Here is a 17,138-nt window from a genome sequence, read left to right as displayed (position 1 = left end):
ATAGAGTAATATTTTTAAAATGTCCTGGACAAAGCTAGCCACTTTTATTAGCAGTTATACTATATTTGGATGAACTTCTGAGTCCTGTTAGTCTGAACATTAATACAGCAACAGAATAAGTCAGTCAAATCAAGACAATCCATGACATTTTTATTGAGCCTTTTAGTTTATAATGAGGTAAAAGAAAACTCAGTTCTTTTTAATACTTTACACAACTATAGTAAAATATCTGAGACTTAAAGGGTGTTCCAGGGGATAACATTTCTCATAAATTGAGACCAAGTAAACAAGCTTTAACTCCTTGAATTTTCCAGTTGACTCTTCCCTTAAAATAGTAACAATCTCTAATTAGTCACATTAAGTTTCAAGGCCAAGTTTTTATTATTGATGTCTTCGGAAAACTGGTTTCAGTCAATATCTACCAATTCCACTTCAAAAATGAGTTTGGCATTTGGTGGAATTCTGTGGGAAATGGTCAAGGTAAATTTGATGGTAAGTACCTTTCCCCCACCACTAAACCATAGCATTATACTAGAATTGTGAAATCTGACTGTTAATATAGTAATTTAAGCTGTGCTTGGAGACAGAATTAGTTCCAAGGTGATCCAAAGATTGTCCCAATAAATTTAAGAGGAAAAAATTTGTATTTGACTCAGAGGCTAGCTTGAGTTTCCTAAAAGTAACGTATCCTTACTGATTAATAGAAGCCATAAAGGTCTGTTTTTAACAAACATTCTTCTTAACCGAATGCCCGCGAATGCTACAGAATCAGCCAGTATCTTATGAAAACTGCTACATGAGAACACGGTACCTACTGTGAATTAAAAGCTAAGTTCAGGTTTGCTTGGTTTTCAGAACTTTAATGCCAGCACTGGGAGGCAGAGGCACTCCCGGATAGCCAGGGCTACACAGAAAAACCGTCTCCATAAAAAGAAAAAGGAAAATAGAAAAAAAGGTAACAGGGTTTCTTCATAAACATCAGATTAGGCTTGATGTTTTCACATTAGATGGAGCTGAAATGAATTAACACTACAGAGGACTTCCAACCTTAACCTCAATCCTTATCCCCTATAAATCCCAGTATCAAAAGCAATTTTGCAACAAGAATGCAATCAACAGCTAAAAATCACTTCCCACTTAAATACTGGATTAAAGTCTAAATGGTCTAGAATTATTGCCTTTCTGCTTTTTGTACATGTTGACAAACCAGTTTGTCATAGAGGTACTGTAATCATTAATAAATGCTTACAACATTATTTATCTTGTGGTCTCCTTCATTTTACTCGTGGTAACCATTGCTTATTCCATTTCTAAGCTCTGAATTCTCTTTCTTCAGTTAAATGATACAGCAGCAAAAAATTGTCCTGTAAATGTGCTTCCCCCCCCCCTCCCCGACACACACTGGCCAGCACAGAAGACCCTTTCTCCAAAAAGGGAGAGAGTTGTGTCTGAAAGATGAAAGCTTAATTAACTGTTAAGACTTCCTGGTACACACCTTTAATTCCCAGGACCTTTGGAGGCAGACACAGGATTCAGTACTTATCTACACAATTCCAACCTGGCAGGGAAACATAGTAAGACTTTCATCTCAAAAAAAAAAAAAAAAAAAAAAAAAAAAAAGCAGATCAAGGAAGATCAGTACAAAGTTTGACTACTTTGCATCAGCAGAAAGTATCAGCCAGGCAGTGTCACATTACTGTGGCCTCAGTAGCTATCTTATGATCATCTATCAGGAACACTTTCTCAAAATGATTCTTGATTGACAGCTTGCTTACACAGCATCTTTCACACCTTCAGGTAGCTTTTAAGAAAAGTTACTGTGCATGTGTGTCTGTAAGCACATGCTACACCGTGCAAATGGAGGCCCAAGAACAACTTGTGGGCATTCTCTCCTCCACCATGTTGGGTTCCAAGAGTCTAATTTAGGTTGAAAGGCTTGGTAGTTATCACACTGACCCAGATCTTAAAAACAAAAAAGGATACTTGGCATCAGGCTGTCCTTTCTTTCCATAGGCCCATTCTGGTTCAATCTCCAGTCTAGCCTTTTCTCCTTTACTCATAGTCAGGAGCGCTTCATCCCACTAAAAGCAAAAACAAAAGACATGGACTTACAGAGCAGCAAATATACATATTTTTTTTATTGGTGCTGGAGAGGTGGCTTAGAAGTTAAGGGACCTTAATGATTTTGCAGAGTTCAGTTCCAACACTCACATCAGGCTGTTCCTATCTGCCTGTAACACCAGCTCTTGAGAAACCCCTTTCTGGCCTCCATGGGTACTCATATGCACATAACATACAGAAGTCAATAATTTGTTGTTTGTTTGATACTGGTCTTTCTATGTGGCTGTGGATCATACATAACTTTGTATGCCAAACTGGTCTTGAACTCATACAGAACCACTTGCCTCTGCCTTTCAAATGCTGGATTGAATTGATTAAAAAATACATTAAAATACATGCCACCATGACTAACTATAAAAATAATTTTTAAAAAATTCTACTATTGCAGGGCAGTGGTGGCACACACCTTTAATCCCAGCACTTAGGAGGCAGAGGCAGGCAGATCTCTGTGAGTTCAAGGCCAGCTTGGTCTACAAAGCGAGTTCCAGGACACCCAAGACTGTTACACAGAGAAACCCTGTCTCAAAAAACAAAACAAAAAAATTCTATTATTGCTATAAGGTAATGTGTTTGGATGAATTCCTAAATCTGTCTTCAATTCCCTCAATATGAAGTCTCAAAAGCAAAGCTCCAGCCTTTTTGTTTTTTTCTCCTTTTAGGTTGGAGAGCACGCCTTGTACATGTCAGTCAAGCTACACCTTCTACTAAAACCTCTGACTTGCTATTTCACCTTGTTTTGAGTTCTACATATGAGTCTTTTTTAAAAAAATATTATGTATACAATATTCTGTCTGTGTGTATGCCTGCAGGCCAGAAGAGGGCACCAGACCCCATTACAGATGGTTGTGAGCCACCATGTGGATGCTGGGAATTGAACTCAGGACCTTTGGAAGAGCAGACAATGCTCTTAACCTCTGAGCCATCTCTCCAGCCCTACATAGGAGTCTTTAAGCCTCATCTTAGACTTACAGAAAGCAATACATCATATTTTTGTAGCTACACTAAGTAAACATTTTGGATGTCACCATTTGAGTTTCTTAAAAACTACAATTTAAACAGATAGTCCCTAACATGAAAACATATTTTGAGAAAATTATCAACCCGACTTCTAATCTCTTCTTAAGCCTAACTTCTTAAAGTTTACTTTGTTACTTCTCATATGCTTAGGCAAGTAAAAGCATGTTGATATCTCAGAGATATTTTAGAAGAAATAAATTCCTGTTTCTACAAGTGCTTCAGTAGAAGAGATTTCAGTATATATGACAAAAAAAGCTTGTACTATTTTTTTTTTAAATTTTAAATGTGAAAGGCTGTTTTCTGACAGTTAACTTTCAAACTAAGCTTATACACAAACTACTGTATGAGTTCCCATTACATTAAATTATACTTCCTGAAGCTTAGAGCTCTGGTCTTTGTCGTTATTTTCTGTTTATTTTTTGAGACAGTCTCTAGGTAAGCCTGGCTATGCTGGAATGTGATGTGGGTGGAGGAGCCTCCAACTCAGATCTAGCTGCATCTGCATGGAGTGCTGGGATGAAAGGTATGAACAAGCATGTCTAGCCCAGGATTTTTACCTTACAGATGGGAAAATTGACACCTAAAAAATTTGTATTGGGTCAGCCTGTAAGGATACTACAGTCTTGTCTAACTTCAAAGATTATTTTCATTACATCTCCTAATTCTTAGACTTTTATAAAATGTTTTTCATGTTTTGGTAGTTTGAATGATAATGCCCTCATAGGTTCATATATTTGTGAGCTTAGTCTCCAGTTGATAAACTGCTTTAGAGGATTAAGTAAGGCTTTACCATGTATGGTGGTGCTCACCTTTAATCCCAGCATTTGGTAGGCAGAGGCAGAAGGATCTCTGAGTTTGAGGCTGACCCGGTCTACAGAGTGAGTTCCAGGACAGCCAGGGCTGATAAAGAGAAACCCCATCTCGAAAAATAAAAGTGTGAGGGGGGGAGGAACTTGGAACCCTTACTGCACTCTGGATAGGAGAGGGAGGGGAAGTGGAGGGGGGTAAATGGGAGGCGGAAATTTTTAATAAAAAAAAAGAAAAAAGTGTGGCCTTAGAGGAGGTGTGTTGCTGGGGCTGGGCTTTGAGGTTTCAAATACCCATGCCAGGCCCAGTGTCTGCCTGGTGCCTGCAGATCAGGATGCAAAGCTCTCAACTACTTTCCCAGCACCATGCCTTCATGCTTCCTACCATGACATTAATGGACTAAGCCTCTGAAACTGTATGCAACCCTCCAAGTCACTTCACAGCAAAAGAATAACTAAGACGTCCACAATATAACCTAGCTAGGACCTTGCATATGCTAGTCAAGTATTCGATCACAAAGTACTCCCCACCCCACAATCCAAACTTTTTAAGAGCTTTTCACCACAAGCAACATCTGTTAGAATGTCTAGGGATTCATTTGCCATCTTTATTTACTTACTCCTCTGATAACCTTGCCTATTCCAACCTTGAAGCTTAAAGGCTTGGCATTTTTCTTCTTCTTTGAACCTGCAAAACAGAATTTATCTTTATATCACATACTGTAGTTTTTTGGTTTTTCAAGACACGGTTTCTCTTTAGCTTTGGAGCCTGTCTGGAACTTGCTCTGTAGACTAGGCTAGCCTCAAACTCACAGAGATCCACCTGTCTCTGCCTCCAATACTGTAATTTTAATTACCTTCTTCTAAATTATAGTATTACATATTTAAGAACTTCCCAACAAAGTTACAAAAGTAATCTTTAAATGTGTTTGAGGTATATGATTTACATCACATATATACATAGATAGCTACCTATAGCTGCATATAGCCTCAATATGAACACACCCCGGAAGAGGATCAAGATCACTAATAACGTGCTACATTGCCTTTTTTCTTCCTTTGAGGTAGAAGCTCACTATGTAGTTGTCCTAGAACTCACTACTTAGATCTTAAACTTGCAGTGAATTTCCTGCCTTTTGTCTTCAGAGCGCTGGGATTATTTTTATTTTCTCTTTTACATTAAAATCCTACAGCATTATGGGACATTGGTAGGTTCGAATATTACTTTTCCTTACTAACGTTGAGGCTTGATCCCCAATGTCGCAGCATTGCGAGATTAAGACAACTTGTAAGAGGTGATTAGATGCATAAGGGGTATGAATGCTTTTTTTTATAGGAACAAGCTCCTCACTCCTGTGGTGCTTAGCAGTTAAATGAAGAATGAACTATTAGCATAGCAAGCAGAGCACTGACCTCCCTCAATCATGGCCACAAAGGTACTTCTCTTCATGTGGTCCACTTTCTGAGGACAGACAGCACGTGATACCAGGAGCAGAGCAGATGCCACTTCCATTGTGTTCTGGAGTGCCACAACTAATAGCCAAGCTAAAACTCTTTAATAGTCTCAAGAGTTCTACAACAAACAAAGCTTTCCTCAAGTCCCACATTCTTTGCTTCCCAAAAGATCAAGATTAGCCAGCCAACAAGCCATGAATGGTAGACCACCACCAAAAACATCTTGGTACAAAAGACATCAGGGAAAAGGAACAGCAAAGAAAAAAGAATGGCCTTTTGCTCACTGTCTACTGCACAAAAGATAAGACTTACTTGTTTGAATATTAGTATCAAAAACAGTTCCATCCAGGAGTGTTCCTGTATACCAGCAGTGAACAACATCTCCCTTTTTGGGGAAGTTGGTTTTATCTCCCTTTTTTAGAACAGATTTTGTATATTTTGGTGGGCCCTAAAAATAAAATACATAGTTATTTATGTCCTTTTAAAAGGATGACATAACTTATAAATAATGGTTACCAAAGTTAGGTCAGGAACAAACTACTTGTAACCAACATGAGTTAAGAAACCATCTCAACCCAATAATGAGACTATTATTCATATATGAGGTCATAATTTAATGTCAAATAACTTACAGCATCTTTGGAAACTAAATTTATTAAGGCATGACTTTGTTAATCATTCAATACCATAAATTCTCAAAGTTAGAAAAACAATACTAAATTTCCAAGGTATTAATGACATCCCTACCCCCACATCAATTATGTTACTAGATTTTTTTTTAATCATAGCCAATGAAAATGAATACAGTGATGTTGCCTCCATCTACAGCCTGAATATGACTCCTTAAGAATCTTGGATGGAACCAGGAATGGTGGCATACAACTTTAATCCCAGCACTCAAAGAGGCAGAGTGAAGTCAAGGCCAGCCTAGTTCCAGGCCAGTCAGAGTTGCAAACTGAGATTCTGTCAACAACAAATTTTGGAGGGGAAAAATACTCATGAAAATAAGTGGTTTCTGTATTCAGAAATGTATTCATCACATTATCCAAATTGATTTTTGGTTTATAAACCTTTTAATGCAAGTAGCAAGGCTAGGAATCAATGATTTAAAATTTATTTTATTCCTGAGTTTGGAAATGAGAGAAATAGTATTTTTATTCTTCCTTCCTTACCTATTTGCAATTGGTCAAGTCATGCATTCAACTGTCTGCCTCCCTTGACTCTAGATTCCTGCACTTTCCACTGCTAATAGTCTCTTCCTTTGATAGAGAGTTATTGACCAAACTAGTTAAGGGTTTTATCCTCTCCTGGGCTAGGTCTGAATCTGCGAAGACTGGAGGCGCAGTAATAGTTTCCAATAGTTCAAGGGCCTTATTTGAGGCCAGTGCAAATCCCAGCACTTGGGAGCATGAGGAAGAAGGATCACCATGTGCTTGAGGGTAGCCTAGTTACACAGAATTCTGGGGACTCTGTCCCTGCTTCCCATCTCCTTGGAGCGCTAGAATTACAATCTACTACTCTATCTGCCTTAATATGGGATTCAAGAGTCCTCTCCTGTAATGCAAAAATTTTTACCAACTGAGCCACTGCACCAGTCCATCATTTTCTTACGAGAAATGTATCCTGTGAGCCACATGATTACCCAAAGAGCAATAAAGTGCATTCTGATTTTCAGAATATTGTCTTGTGACTTTGGCCACAAATTAGCCAAACTAATATGAATTCGGAACAGGCCTAATAACACTTCATGCTTGTTTCTTCACCATTTTCCCTCTGTAGTTCCAAAGTACAAGCATAGAAAAAATAACAACAGGGACAAGTACAGTATCACTAAGAGACTACAAGATCCAGGAAGAGAGCGTGGGCAATTGACTTCAGTGTTCCTGATTTAATAAAATAAATGAGAGCCTTAGTCCTAAAGGCCCAGGAAAAGTAAATGGAGAGTTGAGTATTCATAGGATTTCTAAGCCAAAAAATAATGGTCAAAGCTATAGGTCTACACAAAAATTACCATTTAAAATTCTAATTCTATGGATTATTTCTAGGTCTTAAGAAATTGTACTTTGTTGGGCAGTAGTGGTATACACCTTTTATCCCAGCACTCAGGAGGCAGAGGCAGGTGGATATCTGTGAATTCTAGGACAGCCAAGGCTACACTGAGAAACCTTGTCTCGAAAAACAAAACAAAAAAATGTTTTTACTAGAAATTCTTTTTCTTTTTTTAAAGAATTTATTTATTTGTCTGAGTGCTCTGTCTGCATGTTCCTTTGCTTGCCAGAGGAGGGTACTGGATCCCATTATAGATTGTGAGCCACCATGTGGTTTCTAGGAATTGAACTCAGGTCCTCTGGAAGAGCAGCCAGTGCTCTTAACAGCTTAGCCATCTCTCCAGCCCGAAATTCTTTTTCTTATTTTTTTAAGAAACAGGGTTGTACTACATAGCCCTCACTGACTTGGTACTCACTATGTAGCCCAGGCTGGCCTCGAAGTCACAGATCTGCCTTCCTCTGCCTCCTGAGGGTTAGGATTAAAGGTATACACATTACCACCACCGCCTTTCTTAACTTTTTAACATTGTATTATCTTGTCTTATAACGTGTAATTATTTTCATGAGGATACACTATGCTCACTGCTTTTGAAACCCTGTAATATAAATTTATTTACTATGTAGCTATTTAATATTTACTCAATAGATAAAAGTCATCAAATAGTTATGATAAAATTCCAAACTGTTCTGTGTGTATATACCCACAAACATTGATTTGTGCTTTATGAAAAATATTATGTAAAATTAACTGGCTTTAACCACATAACTGTCTGACTTCACTACACAATAATTTACAGTCTGAATACATACATACCCAAATGCTATAAAAGTTAATGTAGATTATCATCATTGATACTGACTGCTTGCAATAAATGAGCTTAAAGCTGGTCCTACAATTCCTCTCTTAGGTGGGTGAGGCAGAGAAAAAAAAAATCAAGAGTTTCAAGCCAACCTAGACAAAACGCAAAACCCTGTCTTCAAAACAAATAAACAAACCTCCAAATGATTTACCAGAGTCTTCAAACTTTTTATAAGAAAATAAAACCTAGGCTGGGAAAGGTGAGACATGAACCCGTACCCTGAAGCCAAGCATGGACTGTTTCCATAGCCAGGCACATCATGTTCATTAGAAAAAGCTAAAAATAACTTAAAAGGAAGTTTGTTTAATTCAGCCCAACTTGGCTACAGAATCAGATTCTTAAAATAGTTCAGAAAGCCGGGGAGCTCTGGCCAAAAGCTACTAACTCTTTGGTTTATTTCTATTCTAGGGAGTCAATACACCCCCAATCAAAGCTTCCCTCTGGAAAAGTAGCTGCATCAACCACGCCTAGTTTACTTAGAGATATAAAGCAATGTTAGCTGGGCTGCGGGTGAATCCCACGGTGATGGGGGCCAGCCTGCACAACTTAGTGAAGCCCTTCTGAAAACTAAAATAAATAATTGGAAGTAGTTTAGTGGTAGAGCACTTGCCTGGCCATGCATGAGGTCTTGAGTCATGCATGTACTAGAAGAAGAAAAGAGTAGAAACTGATTCACAAACCTCGTCCAGAGTCTCCTCAGACCTGCTTTCTCGGGGCTTCTCGTCATTAAGCTTCACATTCTTCACTTGCTCAGACACTTTACTCACAGTCTCTGTGCCTTTGAAACGCTGTAAACACATCTAACGTGAGTACTGATGGCAGCCCTACTTACTACCTAGGCAGTGTCAATAACCACCCTGCCAACTAATGAGCTCCTGCCCGATGAAGACAAGCGCATGTATCAACAACTCAAACAAAAGCAAATCACCCAAGGGAATCATCTAAACACAAAGATATTACTGATTTAAATATTTAAAGTAAATAAACTATAATCCCCAAACCATTTCATGATATAAATTCTAAACAAGCATCATGACCTTCAGATAAGGCTCCTTCAATAAAAATCCTTTTCTGTGGGTGGTGGTTACTTTGTAGTAAACAAATGTTATTAAAGAATTTCTTTAAATCTCTTCTTATCATCTAAACTAGTTTAAATTCTTTCATGACATAGAACTCACATAACATGTGATAACAGTATAGAGAATGTAAAGGGGTTTAACATTAAGATTTAGGACGTAAGATTTGTGTACTGTTTTATACGGCTAGGGGTTTTTCATCTGTTTTTAAAATCTGGTTCCTTTAAAAACAACCCGAAACACTACCAAGTTGTAAACTAGCCTTGCTTGATATGACAGAAAGTCCAATTATGATCACAGTGGGAAAAAAATGCAGGTGGGAAACCCCAACTTATTCTTCAAAAGAGGTGCATCGAAAATTTGTATGTGGAAATAAAATATTTCTAAATGATGTTGTCACTTACCTTACTTTCAAAAAGATGGTTATAGGCTGTAACCAAATGGTCCTTATTAGCAGTCTTAGCTACATTTTTAATGTTTCCCAACAGTTTATGCTCTGCAAGAAACTACAAAACAAAACAAAACAAAAAAACAAAAAAAGCTCATTAGTTAAAAACAATTTCCCTCCATTAGGAAGGATCTAAGAGTAGAAAATGGAGTCTGGAGCTGAGGATGTTGTCCTCTAGGTAGAGTGTGTCTGCCTGGTATGCACAAAACCCTGGGATCCGTTCCACACCCTACATAAACTGGGTTTGGTGAAGCACACCTGAAATCCCAGCATTGAGAAGTATCAAGGCCATGGCCAGACTAATGAGTTCAAGCCTAGGCTGAGATACATGAGACCCTGTCTCCAAAAAGAAAACAGAAAATGGAACTTGGTGTGATGGAACTGTAGTCTGAGGCGAGAGGATCCCTTAAGCTCAGGAATTCAAGACCAGTCTGTACAACAGTAAGATCCTGTCTCAAAACCAAGAAACAATCTTTTTGTGCTAACTGCTACGTTTTCAATAGTAATAATGAACAAATAAACACTGTATTTTATATCCCATTCTTAAAAGGCACCTTTTAAACAGTAGGTATTAAAGGGTTAGAACTACAGTATGTATGGGAGGCAGTCACTCTAGCCCCTCTCCCACTACAGAATACACAGAAGACTGTCGAGACACGAGCATACTCTAAGCGGCTGCTCCTGGGAGAACGCCACTGGCACACCTTTAGCAGCCTACCAGTTGTCCTGACTTCCACTACTGTCATGGCCCTCAAGCCTACACACAGTAAGCCAATAAATAAATAATGTAAAATAACAAAGCACCTGCAAGGCTAAGCCAGAATGGAGTACTAGGCCATCTTATGCTACCCCACAGTAAGACTATCTCAAGAAATAAAAAAAGCAGTAATAATAATAATAAAATCAATTCATAGTACGTTTACCTTAAAATCAGGTGAGGGTTAAAAATCTTGTGTAAAAATTTAAAAAATAATTGTGTTTGTGTGTCTATTGTGTGTGTGTGTGCTGTGTGTGAACACACAAAAAGCATGCATGGTGTGCTCAAGGCCCTTTCTTTCCACCTTGTTTGGGACAGGGTCTCTCTTAGCGGCCAGGAGGTCTAAGAGCTGCCAGGGATTCTCTAGGATCCTCTTCTCGTGCAGCACTGTGCTCTAAGTACCACTACCTCTTGTCCTACCTCATGGCGTCACACTGTGTGGCAAACACTATACCCACTGAGCCATTTCTCCAGCCCCTTATTCTAGTCTGCTTCCTTTACTGTATTTGGAAATTACTGGTCTCCAAACTTTCTTAAAGTTGATTTCAGCACCTAAGAGTTTTATTTTTAACTACCTTTTATCACTACTGCATTTTTCCCTTTGCTTCCCTACCCCCTTTTTGAGACAGGGTCTCAATATGTAACCCTGGCCGGCCTAGAATTTATTATGTAGGCCAGGCTGATCTGGAATTAACAGAGATCTACCTACTTATACCTCTGGGATTAAAGGTATGCACCACCACCTGTGCTATAAGTGGGTGACAAGGCTGAAAACTGCATTAAAAGAGGTATTTTAAATGATAAAAGACTGGCAAAAGCAAAAAGACATACAAGTTGGCTATGTAGAAGTAATCAGTTATTTCAGCACTCTTATGATTTCTTTGAATGAGTCTAGAAAGATCTAAAATACAACTATCTAATATTTTAATTAACAATAATAACCATCAACTAACTAAGGTAAGAAAATGATCACTGGGGTCCATGCATTATTACAAAATATTATGATGTTCTATCTGCAAGGTGTCTTTTCCTTTTCATCCTCGTATATTCAAAGATGGAGCATTGTTCTTCCTACTACAGATGTTATATAAATACTGGCTGAACTATATCCTGATGCCAGATTAAGCATATGCGAGGAACTGGGAGTATAAGAGTTCTTTGAATCTCCCCGTCAAGATCCTAAGTGAAAATACAATCCTTTCATAGGAACCCAGAAACTTTTTAAGTTATGGTGATAGCACGACTGGAAAAACACAGGCCTGAGTGTGTACGTGAGTGATCACTGGAAAATATGCACTGAAATGGCGTCACCAAAGGCACGTTCATACTTTGGAATACACAACACTCGCTACTTGACATTTTAGAATTTGAAAAACTAAGAAAATCAAATTTAGCTGCACCTTCTGATTTTAAGTGGTAGACATACGAACAACGTGTACCATCATTCAGCAATTTAGAGATAAGGAACACGACGACGACATGGTGGCGCAGGCCTGCATCCCTAGCACTTGGGAGGTGAAGGGAAGGGAATCGGGTTTGTAGGTAGAATGGGCTTCGTCAGACGTTGACCCCCAAAAACATTAAAAAGGGGGTGATGGTGGTGGCTAGAACGAGTGACCATTTCTGGAGGACAAAATGTCAGGTGTCTGACGAAAATAACCTGTGACTTAAAAAAAAAATGGATGGCTGAGATGGAGACAAGGCCGAAAACTGCATGAGAAAACAAATTTTCAAATATGTGTTTATAACCATAGGAGACAACAGTAATACATTTCACATTTAATTCTCCTAAGTATAAGGGCAAAAGGATTTTGTAACAAAAGTTAAACCGTAGTATTATGCGTTTTTGAAAAATCACGGACTAGTATAGTTCGGTATTTAGTAGATTGCAAGACAGGTAAGACGCACACACGACTCCCCACATCTTCACATCCCTCCCATTTCCCAGCGGCCAGCACTGCGCCCGGGAAGCCCGCATTCCCGATTCCTCGCCCCCGCCTCAGACACCAACATCTCCGGTTCCTTTCTCTCAGTCCTCGGCCCTCACAGGTCCCGACTGAGATTGAAATCTAGGGCTGCGCTTCGCTCGCCTGCCCCGGGAAACGAGGCCGATCCCCTCGGAAGCAGGGGCGGCCCAAGGGGCGGGAGGGTGGGAGCTCACGCAGGCCGCTCAGGCCTGGCCAGCACCGGCCACAGCAGGCGAGGGCGGGGGCACCGAGGAATCCGGGATGTAAGGCATCTCCGGGGGGGTGGAGCGGCCCTGGGTCGCCCCGGCCCGGCCGCCCAGCTGCCTCTGGTACCGAATCTGAACCGTGATCCTGCAGAAACTTGATAATGTCCTTCTTGGGCAGCTGCTCGCTCCGCAGCTGCTCCACCGTCCATGCACGCTGGGGAACAGCCGCCGCCATCTTCCCCCGCTGCCGCCGCCGCACTGAGCCAGCCCGCCTCAGCCCAGCGAGGCCCCGCCCCCGGGGCGTGGCCTGAGTTTGCGCCACTCACTAGGGGTGGGACCTCCGCCTTTCTGAGCCAGCCCGCCAGTCCTGCGAAGCCCCGCCCCAGGGGCGTGGCCAGGGCATGCGCTGTGCGCGAGGGGGCGGGGTCTCCGTTTTCCCTAGCGAGCGACCCTAGGTCCAAGCCTGGCCCAGGGACCTGAAAGCACTCAGGGGGCGGGGCCGCCGTGATCCTTAAAGGACTCACGTGATATCAAGGCTACCCTGTGAGGACTCTGTTGAGTAGAATGAGAAATCTCTGGAGCTGGCTTCGCCAACTGGTTGCAGTGATGGTATCAAACCTCCTTAGTTTGATGCTTTGTGAGGCATTCTCTGGGAAGTCATTACCCACGCTTGTTTACAGCCTACCACGTCTTTAGAGGTACAGATAGCAAACCGTTTAAAGAAAATAACTGCATTCGGGTTTGCATCTCATTTTAGCTAGTTCTACCCTCATCTCATCGGAACTGACTTAGTCCTGCCCATCAAAACATTATTTACACAAAGGTTAATGCAAACCGCCCCCAAACCAAATGGCAGATGTTTGTGTACAAACGAAATTTAGAAACCTGAATAAAACACGGTAATGAAGCTCCAGCTCCACTTAAAATACCTCTTTCTGATAGTGAGGGTGGCGTACAGCAGTATGATGTGCTTGTGCTTTGCCTCAGTAATTGACTGGCCCTATTTGTACCGGTAACCCAAGTCTGAAGTAGAAAGCTATAGCCACCAATACTGCACAGGGATGCTTACTGCTCTAAAGCCTGTAATTATTATGTAATAGTGTGGATGCATAATGCATGCCTGTAGCACTTGGCAGCCCCTAAAACCCCTTCCAAGGTGAGGCAGGACATGGCCAGTTCAGTCATTTTGATCTACACGGTGAGTTCCAGGCTAGAACGGGCCTCAGAGCAAGCGTGTGTGAAACAAAAACATGAAAGAAGAAAATAAAATCCCAAGACAAAAATCATATTTGTTTTAGTTTTCCAATAAATACAGGGCCAGAGCACCTTCGCTTTCTTTAGACAGGCAACATCCAAAAAACACGCAAAAGGAGACCAAATTCGACACCGGACATCGCCCTTCCCCCTCCATCCCCCCCCCCCCGCGCACAATACGCATGCGTTTCATCAGGTTTCCGGACTGGCAGCCAATCACATCCCCGCCGCAAACTAGACGGCGGCGTTTTCAACCCGACGGGCTGCGGCCAGTCCCGCCCTCGGGTTCCGCTGTGTCGCCGGCGGAGCTTGATGGGTGTCCGAGCGGCGGCGGTTGCGCTGTCAGCTGGGCGGGTGGGACAGCGGAGCCCCGCTGCGGGTGGGCACCATGAGCGGACGGCAGAGAACGCTCTTTCAGACATGGGGCTCGAGTCTCGTGCGCGGCGCCGGCGCTGCGGGCTGCGGCCAGGCTCGCTCGCCCGCCGTGGCGGAGGCGCTGCAGGAGGAGGAGGACGATGACGACGTGATGCTGGTGGCGGCGTACGAGGCCGAGCAGCAGCTGGATCCCGAGGACGGCGGCTTCTGCGCGGCTGCGGGCGGCCTGTGGATTTACCCCACCAATTGCCCGGTGCGCGACTACCAGCTGCACATCTCCCAGACCGCGCTCTTCTGCAACACCCTGGTGTGCCTGCCCACCGGGCTGGGGAAGACCTTCATTGCTGCGGTGGTCATGTATAATTTCTACCGCTGGTTTCCTTCCGGCAAGGTAGTTTTCATGGCACCCACGAAACCCCTGGTGACACAGCAGATGGAGGCCTGCTTCCACGTGATGGGTATCCCGCAGTCTCATATGGCTGAAATGACAGGTATCTGAGAAAAACTCGGCTCCGGGGGTAACGCTGGCTCTCGTGGTGATAACTATCCAGGCAGAAGAATTCCCCAATGCAGATATGTTCAGCTTACGTTCTTGCCCATAAAAACGCCGTCTGTTGGTAGCAAAGACAAATCTGATGCATTGACTTGCTTCGTTACTTTCAGAGATATCTTGTAAATTGCCAGAGTTTTTAAACAATTTTGTGAGTTTTGAAACAATTATGTCTAAAGACATTATAATTACAATCTTAGATAAGAACCTGCTTCCACCTCTGGGTTGCATCAGAGCTCCAAAATGCAACAGTATAGCGAATTGTCCCGTTGTTTTCATCTTAAGTGGAGTGCCAGAGCATGAATGTATTCAGAGAAGAGGCCAGATTATTTTTATTTACAGTTTACCAGTGAAAGTCTGAAGTTTCTGGATAGTCACTATCTTGGTGTGTGTTTTCTTCTGTTTTGTTGTGAGGCAAGGTCTTGCTGTATAGCCCTGGCTGGCCTGGAACTCGATGTGTGGAACAGGCTAGCCTTGATCTTAAGAGCTGTCCCTCTACCTCACTCTCCAGAGCGATGGGGTTACCCAGGGCTGCCCCCACGCCCTGCTCCACTGTCACTTTCTTCATAGGTTCAACCCAAGCTGTCAACAGGAAGGAGGTGTGGTGCAGCAAGAGGGTCCTTTTCCTTACACCTCAGGTCATGGTGAATGACCTGACTAGAGGAGCTTGTCCTGCTGCCCTCGTCAAGTGTCTAGTGGTTGATGAGGCTCATAAGGCTCTTGGGAACTACGCTTACTGCCAGGTAATCCGTTTGTTAAATGCTGTTCTGTAGAGGAGGCTATATCGTTAAGGAGCCTTTGGAGGAGTAAGTCTGAGTGATAGAAAGTATTGCTAGTGTAATTATGACAACTCGACACATGTAACGGTTTGGTAGATGTCTTGGGGGCTGTGATTCAGAAGGTTACTTGATGCCAGACTTCATTGTCTGAAAGAACTACAAACCCTGGTTCTCCTAAGGCAATTTCTTTCTTACTGGAGGTACTAGGGAAAGCGCTCTGGGCCTCAGCGTGCCGGACAGGTGGCTCTCTACTGACCTTCATCTCCACCCTGAATAACTTGTTTAAATTTTTTTGTTGTTATTCTTATTAGAGATTAGGACTTGCTGTGTGGTCCGACTATCCTTGAACTTGCTGTAATCCTCAGTTTCCTGAGAGCTGATGTTGAAGGCTCCCGCCACATTTATCCTAGAAAGAATTTTTTTTTTTTTTTTTAGACAGAGTTTCTCTGTGGAACAGCTCTGTAGATCAGGCTGGCCTCAAACTCACAGAGATCCGCCTGCCTCTTCCTCCCGAGTGTTGGGATTCTCTGCCCGCCTAGGAAGGATTTTTTTTTTAAAGCCCTAAGTATGGTATGCTTACATCTCCCTTGCTGTGGCCACACCTTTGCTTTTAATCCTTCAGCAATGTCTGGGGGCTTCAGCATCCCTTCTAGCACCCTGCTGGCTAGTTTTTGCCAGCTTGACGCAAAGTAAACTCACCTGGAAAGGGACCTTCGATTGAGGAATTGCCTCCATCAGATGGGCCTATGGACATGTCTGTGGGTCGTTTTCTTGATTGATGATTATTGTGTGGTGGCTAGGCCCCCCAGAGTGCTGCCACCCCTGGCAGGTAGTTCTAAGTTGTATGAAAAAGCAAACCCCACAGGCTCCTAAACTGCATTCCTCCACGGTCTCTGCTTCAGTTGCTGCCCCGACTGCTGTCGTTTTTCATCTGTAATGAAATGGACCTCCATCATTCCAACCATCAACGGAAGCTTGTAAAGATGAAATAAATCCTTTTGCTCCCTAAAGTTGCTGTTAATCAATATTTCATCACAGCAACAAAAACCAAACTGAGATAAACAGTAAGACAGAATCGGTAATTGAGGATATTTTATCCTCCATAAAAGTCTTTGTTTCTGTCCTCCTGGGGACGAGCCTTAGGGCCTCCCTTGTGCATGCTAGGCAAGCACTCCTCCTCTAAGTTCCATCCCCAGGCCTTTTATCAGTGCTGGTTTTCCCTCCATTTTCTGGACCTCCATCTGAAGCCCAGGCTGGCCTAGAACTCATTATGTAGCCCATCCTAATCTTGAGTTTTGGCAGTTCTATATCAGCCTCCTGAGTTCTGTGATTATAGGTGTGTCCCACCCTGTCCAGCTTCATTGGTTCTTGGCTTTGTTTGTTTTTGTTTTGTTTTCGAGACTGGATTTCTCTGTGTAA

General features: G+C 42.2%; 2 protein-coding genes across 2 annotated transcripts in view; one reads left to right on the top strand and one right to left on the bottom strand.

Annotated features, from left to right (window-relative positions):
* Positions 1-129: 129 nt before the first annotated feature.
* Fkbp3 (FKBP prolyl isomerase 3) lies at positions 130-13,046 on the bottom strand. Its single transcript, XM_038338293.1, has 7 exons — positions 12,889-13,046; positions 9,788-9,889; positions 8,988-9,095; positions 5,712-5,847; positions 4,565-4,632; positions 1,984-2,081; positions 130-462 (listed from the first exon to the last, which is right to left on the bottom strand). The coding sequence occupies exons 1-7, from the start codon at positions 12,994-12,996 to the stop codon at positions 408-410; spliced, it is 675 nt and encodes a 224-aa protein (XP_038194221.1). The 5' UTR covers positions 12,997-13,046; the 3' UTR covers positions 130-407.
* A 1,357-nt stretch (positions 13,047-14,403) lies between these two features.
* The window catches only part of Fancm (FA complementation group M), a 53,223-nt gene continuing 50,488 nt past the window's right edge, over positions 14,404-17,138 (top strand). Inside the window, exons 1-2 of the mRNA XM_038336815.1 lie at positions 14,404-14,881; positions 15,511-15,683. Of these exons, the coding sequence (XP_038192743.1) occupies positions 14,404-14,881; positions 15,511-15,683 (651 nt within the window). The remainder of the gene's footprint in view (positions 14,882-15,510; positions 15,684-17,138) is intronic.

The sequence above is a fragment of the Arvicola amphibius genome, chromosome 7 (assembly GCF_903992535.2).
Source record: "Arvicola amphibius chromosome 7, mArvAmp1.2, whole genome shotgun sequence".
NCBI lineage: Eukaryota > Metazoa > Chordata > Mammalia > Rodentia > Cricetidae > Arvicola > Arvicola amphibius.
Note: the sequence above shows the minus strand (reverse complement) of the source record. Positions and strands in the feature narration are given on the sequence as shown.